The following is a 9,623-nucleotide window of genomic DNA, read 5'->3' on the forward strand; positions in this document are numbered from 1 at the left end:
TAAGCGACATTGTCTGACCACTACAGGGTGACAGAAACTGCAACACCATTGTAACTGAGCACAGCAAAGCCACTGCACATGGAAGCCTACCAAGGACAAATGTTGCAAAGCACCATGCGTAAGGCTAATAGCTAAGCCGTACCTACGGAGAATTATTGCTGGTTACCGGTTTCGCTTTGCAGGCCTTTCTCCTGCTGAAGGTTACGTGTGCCACAAACAATGACAAGTGAAGAGGTAGGTAGCAAGTTTACTAGTTTAACTTTACTCCCTCGCTTCATCTATTCTGCCATTACAAGAAAATGTTCAGGAATGGGAGGGGTGAGGGCCGCTTTTAAACAGCGAGGGTGGTGCAAAGCTAGTTAAAAAAAAAAAAGAAAAGCTACTGAATGGACTGGGAGGAGCTTTGTTCCGGACCAGAATTTGACAACAAGCTTTAGAAAAGAGGTGAAAACAGCAACATAGCTGGCCCACGTGTGTGGATACTGGTTTATATCATTATGTCTTAATGAAATCTCCACATAGCACACATTAGTTTCAGGATTGGTTATAAGGTCTGATATCGCTTATTGCAGGTTTAAATGGAACTTTCTCCTACAGGGCAATTGGGCAGGTGCCCAGGCACCGGCTGGCTCCTGTATGTGCACGTGCCTGGTCAAGTCCATGTCATTAATGTCAAGTCTCAAGTCTAAATGTTGAACACCACGTCAAGTCAGAATAAATCAAGAGTCCAGTATCAATTTAATAAAGAAAACAAAATATCTAAGACTTTTCAATGCAATATCCTTTTAGTACTAATAACTTTAGTACTAATAAGTAGTAAGTTCATCATGAATTTGATTTCTATAATCAGTTTCAACTTCAACAAATTAAATAATTCCATACATATTAAGAAAACAGAATTTAAATTCAGCTGTCTGGTGGAACAAATCTCATCACTTTTAATCCAAGTCATTCACACATACAGAAGATATTTTGTCAAGACTTTAGAAACCTTTTCAAGTCATCAAAGTATAAGTCAAAGCACTGAATCACCTGAACCCAAGTCAAGTCTCAAGTAATCTCTTCATGCATCCAGTCAAGTCACAAGCAATTAAAACTGTGACTCGAGTCCAAGTCATGTGACTCGAGTCCCCACCTCTGATATGTGAATCACAGTGTGAGTCAACTAACTTAACACAGCAGAGACCACTCAGTTCGGCCTTCATACAAAAAGCTTTTATTTGCAGAACGTCCAGGCTCCTTCCAGAGAACTGCTGCCCCTGAATACATTTGGCACACGGTGAGCTCATATGAATTTGTTATAAACTTATTGCAGCTGCGCTGTGATCATAAGCTTTGACTCCAGCTTCTCTCCTAGCACCAGCCCTTGGTATGAGAATCTAACAGGTGAAAGCAAGGTCCCAATCACTTTCTCACTAAATAGACTATTCAGAGCGTAGGTCTACTGGAAAACTGCTCTCAGATCTATGCCTAGAGTATTGGATGGAAAAGGGATAACAGAGTTTGATAGGAAAGAGAATATCTACTAAAGCATTGCTGTTTTCCGTGTTAATCTCTGCTCATTGCTGTTTAATGTCATGAAAGTGAAGAGAGTAGACAGCTTTGGCAGTTTTCCACGAGAGCGTAGGGCACAAAGGTCTAATGTGTGAAGAGATAATAGAGGACATTCTCCATAGCTGGGCGGGGTGGTGCGTCTTCAGTTGTATGAGCCATAATCCCAGTTGGCTGTTAGTTCTCACCGCCACACAGAGCCAGCAGTATCTTCTCATAGTCTCCCTTCGTGTCATCCTGAAGGGGAGAAAAGATTTTAATAAACTGCAAAAAGAGGGGTTTCAGATTCCTCCTTTTGTATATTATATGTACCCCAATACAAAGCTCAACAATTCTGACATGCTATATAGGCTATAGGCTCATTCATTATTGTAGGGCGTCAAATGCTTACTCACCAGAATTTCCTGGGAGAGTGTTTTGCCGTACTTCTTGTACTCGTCTTTGATCCGTTTCATGTCCACCTCAGAGCGGCTCACCATGATGCGGGTCAGGATTTTGGTGCGGGTTCCTTTACCCTGAGGTGGGGCAAAGAGTCAGGGAGGGATGGCTTTGGGCAACAGGCACAGTATCGTACAGTTGCCTTCGATGCCTTTTTAATATTTTTGTAACTTAACACATAGTACCTTCATGGCCAGGTTGAGTTTCTCAGCAAAGAATGCAGGCCTGCTTCCAGCACACTTCACTGCGGTTAAGAAAAGAAAAAGAGTGGTTTCAGTTTACACCAAGTCTGCGTAGAAATCAATGAATGTATCTTCAGGCAGTTGATGAATTTAGAGTAGGTTTTTTTTCTCTTACCTACTGCTGTGAGACAGCTCTCAATGTCTCCCTTCATCTCCAGGTCAATGGCTTTGGCCATGTCCACTTTACTGTACTTGGAGTATCTCTCAAACACTGAGAGAGAGAGAGAGAGAGAGAGAGAGAGAGAGAGAGAGAGAGAGAGAGAGAGAGAGAAGAGAGAGAGAGAGAGAGAGACGGTAGAGCGTTAGATTCTTGACGGCGACATACAAAGACAGACGTCATTGAACAAGGCGGCCGGCCAGCTGACCTTTGCGGAGATGCAGGGCGCTCCTGGTGGTGAGGATGTCGATGAAGACGGAGCAGTCTGTGCCCTTCCTCCGCTCCCCTGCCTCGTACAGAGACCTGGCATCGCTGTCTACCAGCTCCTCACTCACTCCCTCAGTCCTGCTGGCCTACGAGACACAGAGGGCGGCTTCACAGTGCTGAACCAAACCAGGCTGGCTCCAGGATCCCAAAATCAGAATTCACTTTCAGATGATTGTATTGGTAAATGTTTTTATGGGACAGCGTAGCCTATCCTCAATAATGAAACTTCTTTGAGGATCTGAATTAAACGGTGCTGTACTAGCCTAAATTTCCATTTAAAATTGATTATGTAATTGTGTAATGTGGAGTAGGAATTGTCTTAGGCAGCACCTTATGGTCTGTGTGTGTGTGTGTGTGTGTGTGTGATTGTGCTTATTTTTAGGAACCAAAGTCAGCTTTGCACTACAGAAGCTGGGGAGTGTGTTGCGTTGCCACAGCACCTTAGGGTCTCCTTGTGCTCTGGCTGAAAAAATGTCCAGGGGAAATCCTGCTACATAATATAGAATTAAACATACAGTACAAGACAGTAAGGAAGCAGGGACACACACACACCTTGCAGAGTGCAAGGAGGGCATTCTTGAACTCTCCACCTGTGTCAGACCTGATGTCGTCCTCCAGCTCCTTCTTGTATTCTGTAGGGAGAGAAATCACAAAAATATCATTGGCAAGTACAAAATATTGATGTTCAAAATTTGAGATTAGTGTTTCACCATCACAATCTGTTTGGAACCTTTTATTATTTTAATAAACTACTTCTTTTTACCCATTCTGCATGAATTGCTAAACTAAGCACACACCTTCCTTGTAGGCTTTCTTTATAGCTAGGATTTCCTTGTTGTTTCGAGAAGCCAAAATCTCTATCAGGGTGTCCTCGTCTGTGCCCAGACCCTGAGATAGGGAGGGAGGGAGGGATGGATGGATGAAAGAGAGAGAGAGAGAGAGCGAGAGAGATATGGACTGTAAGCCTCTGAAATCACTGTTATTCTTCACTGACCTAATACAAACAAACACACCTTTTGCCCTCCCATTAAGAAAACATCAAATGGGGAATGAATGTGTGGAAGTGGGTGGATATGATTGCACAGTAAAAATAACATGATAACGCCAAAACTTTGATTTCAGTCTTGTTCCAGTGCCTTTGGTTTCAGAGGGTTTGTGTAGTTAATGCATTCATCTGCTTGTCTGCAAGTCAGACTGTGTGTGTGTGTGTGTGTGTGTGCGTGCATGTGTGTGTGTGTGTGTGTGTACCTTCATAGCCAGTTTCAGCTGCTGGGCGTCATACTGGGCCGGTGTTTTCAGCAGAGCCAGCACCACATCCTCCAGCTCTCCCTTCAGAGCAGACTTCAGTGCAGATTCCAGAGGCTGCGGAGAACAATTGATGAGTGATACGGTGTGTGTGTGTGTGCGTGTACATTCTGTGTGTACTTTAACACAATCTAATATTTGTCTGCCTCCTCTCTCCTGTGTTATGAACACGGTCTTTGTGTGACTGTGTTTGCCTCTCCTCACCTTGCCGCTGGCCTGCTGGTACGCCTCTTTAATCTGCTGCCGCTGTTCGTTGCTCCTCTTTACCAGAACCTCGATGATGGTGTTCTCATCCACACCTACAAAACACACACAAATGGCAGAATGACAGAAGGTTGTTAGAAAGACGGATCTGATGGCTTCTATTATTCTGCATATGTATAACAGAGTCAAGTTTGATAAACAGCGAATTGTCTGTCACAGACAAAAAAAAGCCACCCTGCAATTCAGTTTGAGTTTTGAATTATTAAAGATCTAGTGTGATGATTTCAACTCAGTCAGTCAGGATAAGTATGATGTTGATTTCGTGTTGGAACTTCGGCACCCAGCAACAATGAAGGCACGGACATTTCAACTAGTTTGGCAAATAACTGGCTGGCTATTGTCTCTTAACCATGCATACTGTCGACCAATCAGAGCATTAATTAAAACCTGGGTGTAGGTGACATCATTTATACCAAGAAGTAGATTGGAATTGTAAATCTGTTTGATTCTGTTGGCAACCAGAGGGAGAGTTTTCCAAAGGGTGTTTCACAATGCTGACAGTTATAACAATTTGGGTAACTTTACATTAACAGGTGCTTTGTTAAATTATACCATGAAATTGAGAAATGCTATTGTCATTGCACTGGACCTTCAATTGTTATTGGTACCATTATGCATGATTAGCAAAGTGAGTGACTTCCTACCACAGGGGATGGTATTGTTACTGGTAATGATAAGTGTTTTCCAGCAGAGGGCATTAGTGTTCCTACAATGCACTTCATTCTCTCAGTAGAGATGTTGCAAAGCCAAGACAAGTTCACACACGCTCACATTCTCTCTTATTCTGTCTGCGTGTGTGTGTGTGTGTGTTTGTGTAAACCTTACCTTTCGCCTTGATGGCCTTATCCAAGACTCCTGCATCTCCATTGGGGCTGAAATTGGGTGCTGAGGTCACAGTTCCCTCGTTGGGCAGGACCTGAGGGATACAACACAGACTATTATGTTTTCAACCTACATGAGTTGGACTGGATCGAGCTGCAGCAGATGAGCAGAGGCACAGCAGTAGCAGAGTGAAATCACGCTGGATGACCTTGCGCGACTTCAACGGAGTTCACTTTAAGAAACTAAGGGAAAGGAGAAGTAGTATTTTGTTCTGTTTGCAGAGTTTATGAAGGGAGGGGCTCAAATTCCTGCTCCAATGAGTCACACACTCACAAGACTTAGTATGGTCATCTTCCTCAGTTTGTGTGGGCATGAACTCTTTATCACTCAAACTCCCTTTCACCCTATCTACTCTCACATTACCTTTCTGCTCTGCCCCTCTCTTTATTCCTTCCTTCCACACCTTAAAACTTCCCACTCATTCATTCTCTTCCTCACTCCTTTCTACCCTTTTCTGCCTCCCTTGTGGTGAACTGAACTCTGCCTGGTAAATTTTTCCACCCCAGCATACCACAGGAAGAGAAAGAAAAAAAAAAAAGCCAGTTTGGATTGGTTGGCCCTCGTAACTGGAACAGAACCACAGAGTGACGTACTGATTCATCAGGCAGGCCCAGATAGACCGTCTGCTGCAGGAACGCCTGGATGAAAGACATGGTGGGGCTGCTGGAGTCTGTCTGCAGGGAGAGCAGAAACAAGATTAGAGAATAGAATAGAATAGAATAGAATAGGAAGTTTGGGCACTGCTGGAATCCAAAAAGAGAGGATATTAAGGAAATGAAGTAGAATAGGACCCAATGCAACAGAAAAGACACGACATTCTATACAATGTAGAAAATGTAGAAAGTAGAGAAGAGTATGGGAGTCTGTGATGAAGAAGAGTGAGGGACCTTAAGTTAAGACATAGAAGAAGTTACACTGGAGAATAGAATAAAATAGAACAGAATCTCTGTCCTCGTTTGATCTCATAACTTGTACCACACACACTGCAGATTATTTCGAATCTAGAAATCACCACTATTTTGCAAATCAGTGACATGAGTGCTGTCGCTTGTGCTGAAGTTCTTATCTACTGAACATGTCAACAGAAGAAAAGTTCAACAAAGCCAACACTTAACCCCTATATACTTTCCCATCAGCCAGTCCCGGATCGCGCTATCCTATGTATATTTACCGTAGGTTTATGCAAGGCGGTTTTCCATAACGGCAAACATGTGTAGACTGCCGGGCCACACCCACGCTCAGCTCTGACACGGATATGTAGGATAGATTATAGGTCCATTCTAACTGTCTGTGCCATTAGATAATATTCATATTCATGCAGGGCAAATTCTGCTGCGTAATTAAATCCTGTCACCACTGGAGTCAAAAGTTTATCTCAAACAATTATCACCGCAGTTCTCCCAACCACACCCACAGGTTGCATCAACATCTTAGGGGGGGACAAAAACTTTTCACCTTTCACACCAAGTATCAAACTCTCACCACGTCTCAATCTCAGGAATTGCAGGACAGATTTGTGATCTTTATTTAAGGAAAAAAGACTTACCGTTTGGGATAAAGGGAGAAGTTTTTCTTGCTGTGATTCCAGGGGCGTTGTAGCGACAGAAACAGTATATTTATACCCATGATAAACCCCACCTAGTAACAGGGTCCAGCCCATACTCCCTGCACCGCTGCTATTGGACAGAGCCGCTGCCTGCAGAGCGCAGGGAGACTCCATCCAAAACGCACACCCGTGCGTAAAAACATGGAACAGCTTTTTCCAGCAGATAAAAAAAAAAAAAAGTCACGCACGCAGTTCTGCCTACTTGAAAACAGATGCAGATCAGTTCATAATCTTCCATAAATATTCCATAAAAGTTGGACACATTGGATTTATTTGTATTAATTTATGGATTCCCAAATGAAAAATCTCTACTTAATATCGTATGGTATCACTGTAATATTGCTACAATAGTCCAATAGGGACTCACTATAGCGAGTTTATAGTGACTTTATTGTACTTTATGGCTTTTTTAATCTTCTGTGGTAATTAGGTATCTGTGGTATCATTTATAGTAGCTGCATATTTTAAAGTTGTACTGTGATATTTATATAGTGTCCTTCTGAACTGTGTCATGCTCTGACACAGGTCACTGACCGAAAGCTTAGCACTCTTGTGAATAAATTATGTGAAGCTTGCAATGGAGATAGTGTGTGGAAGACTTTCTTTTTGAATGTCCTATGTGTTTTTTTTGGCCTCCAGCGCCTTTCAGAGTTCCTCTTCCCTCTGTCCTGCTACACTTTCTAACAGAATTACAACAGTTATTTTTCTGAGGTGAATGTTTAATGTTTTTGCAAGTTGAACACCTCCAATAGAAGAATTAAAGGTTCTACCCACATTGCTCCATCACTCAATATTTGTAACCTATAGATCTATTGATGTGTTTGCTGGTAGCCTGGGTGCAGGCGTCAGTAGTAAACACAACTCTTATAATATGTTGTTAAAGCAGCCATTTAGTCTGTGTTGTATAGGACTATCTCTCTATGGATACAGATATGCAGGTCTTATCTGTGCCAGTGGCTCCCAAAGTAAGGGTGTCCTCAGGGTGTCATCAGCATGAGGAATAGTTGCTGCTGTTTCATTTGTTTGAAAGACGGTGAGAGAATGAAATAGGAATGTCTCTTTTGATCAGAGACATCCCTAATGTTATCTCCCCACTTGCAACAATCTTGTCAGACGAGGTTCCCTCAAACAAAGCCTCATCAAATCTGGGGAGCCTTGACATGAAAGCGTTTGGGAGCCCCTCATCTATGCTATTCCCCAGCATTATAATACCTGTATGCCTGCACAAGATGCTCCGCCAGGAGTGAAAAAGAAAGAAAGAAAGAAAAAAAAAGACCACCCTAACAACCTCTAGGCAATTCCTCTATGGATTCTCCTTTTGGTCGGATGAGGTAATGAGCTTCCCTAAGGTGTGGTGTGTTGTCATGACAGCACAGCCAGGGCCTGACGCTACCTGTTGGCTACCTGCCTCAACACAACGTAATGCTTTCACACAGCTGAGATAATGAAACAACTGGAGTTACTTTGTCATCAGACGAGATACAGCTGAGTCAAACCCATTAAAGCTTGATAGGTCCTTGATAAGGTCCATGGTCCATGTCATGTACTTCTAGTGTGCCAACCCAACGTTTGTGCAGTATCCTATTGTGTATCTCTTTGTGTGTGCGTGTGTGTCTGTATATTTGTTACAGCACCTCTATATTTATTTGCCGTAGCATATCTTCCGCTATGCCTGTGTGTCTCAGTCTGTGTTTGTATTTCTCATTTCTCAAAGTGACACATCTGTATATCCGCCCAAATCTGCGGCATACGGTCAGGGCAGGGATTGGGTTGAGAAAGAGGAAGGAGGGGCAAAACCCCATTTTCATTAATCAATTATTTTTCATGAGGGATTTATCTCAGGCTGGAGTGTTAAACAGATGATTTAGCTGCCGTCCAAATGTTCCAAATAAGGAAATCTCCATAAGACCTTGGCCAAGAACAGCAGGCCTAGAGAGTGCAAAACCTGCTCATCATCATCATCATCTTCGTCGTCATCAGTAACAATAACTAAACATTCAAATTTCTGTTTTGACCAGAGGTTTCAACCCCTTCATCCCAGCAACCAGACATAAACATAGTTACCTGTCCCAGAGTTCCTACATCATTCTTGGTGTTTTATCATGTATTCAAATTCTGTTTACCTGGATACAAGTGACCTGTGACCCCCCCCCCCCCCCCCCCCCCAACTCAGTAGTGGAGGATCAGATTAGCCCAATAATTCCACAACAGAGTGGGGGTCTCCAGGAAAAACAAACAGACATGAGAGTGTGTGTATGTCTGTGTGTGTGAGGCAGTTAGCATCAAGTTACAATCTCTATCTTACACACGGGAAACCTGAGGACTGTTTAGGGCATCTTTTTACCCGCAGGCTCTGCGGGGTTTAAGCCGGTACCTGGTGAAACTCCATCTCTCCAGGTTTAATATTTAAAGACTGTTGAGAGCTCGGTTCCCCTCAGAGAACAGGAGCGATGTGTTCCACAGCTTCCTCCTCTCTTGCTCCTCAACACCTGCTCAGCACAGCAGCAGGTTAGCTGCGCCTGAATCACACTGAAGGGATCTGATCTGCTCTGATACCAGGTGGTCGTTTATAATCAAGCCTTTTTTTGATTTGATTTTTTTTTCTGTCTTTCATCATCTTTTCTTGTGGGTGAGTGTTTTACTCAGAGGAATTTAAATTGTATATCCTGTAGGGGATTTTACATATGAGTGATTATGTGAAAAAACTGGCATAGTGCACATTTCAACTCAACTGACTTACTGTCTCACTCCCAAGTGAGATGTAAGATTTACTCTTGGATACTGTCTTTGATGGAGACCCAATTTCGATCTAAAACCTGGACTGATATGAAAGATGAATTTTAGACCCAAACTCAACTCAAACTTTGGGACGTTCTGTCTTTGCTGCAGAGGTACTTACAGTTTATAGCAG

The 9,623-nt window shown here is 42.9% G+C and overlaps 1 protein-coding gene across 1 annotated transcript; it reads right to left on the reverse strand.

The window, feature by feature from the left end:
* Positions 1 to 1,193: 1,193 nt before the first annotated feature.
* On the reverse strand, positions 1,194 to 6,774 carry anxa1a (annexin A1a). The gene is made up of 12 exons (XM_078285054.1): positions 6,653 to 6,774; positions 5,700 to 5,780; positions 5,050 to 5,140; positions 4,165 to 4,259; positions 3,904 to 4,017; positions 3,453 to 3,543; positions 3,208 to 3,287; positions 2,597 to 2,741; positions 2,347 to 2,442; positions 2,175 to 2,233; positions 1,947 to 2,066; positions 1,194 to 1,788 (listed from the first exon to the last, which is right to left on the reverse strand). The coding sequence occupies exons 1-12, from the start codon at positions 6,764 to 6,766 to the stop codon at positions 1,729 to 1,731; spliced, it is 1,146 nt and encodes a 381-aa protein (XP_078141180.1). The 5' UTR covers positions 6,767 to 6,774; the 3' UTR covers positions 1,194 to 1,728.
* Positions 6,775 to 9,623: the final 2,849 nt, after the last annotated feature.

The sequence above is a fragment of the Centroberyx gerrardi genome, chromosome 8, assembly GCF_048128805.1.
Source record: "Centroberyx gerrardi isolate f3 chromosome 8, fCenGer3.hap1.cur.20231027, whole genome shotgun sequence".
Taxonomy (NCBI): Eukaryota; Metazoa; Chordata; class Actinopteri; order Beryciformes; family Berycidae; genus Centroberyx; species Centroberyx gerrardi.

Coding starts and splice junctions, on each gene's coding strand:
- anxa1a (XM_078285054.1), bottom strand. CDS start 6,766: ATGGGCTGGACCCTGTTACTAGGTGGGGTTTATCATGGGTATAAATAT. Junction 5,781..6,652: donor TTCTCCCTTTATCCCAAACG/GTAAGTCTTTTT, acceptor CTCTCCCTGCAG/ACAGACTCCAGCAGCCCCAC. Junction 3,288..3,452: donor AAAGAAAGCCTACAAGGAAG/GTGTGTGCTTAG, acceptor CTCTCCCTACAG/AATACAAGAAGGAGCTGGAG.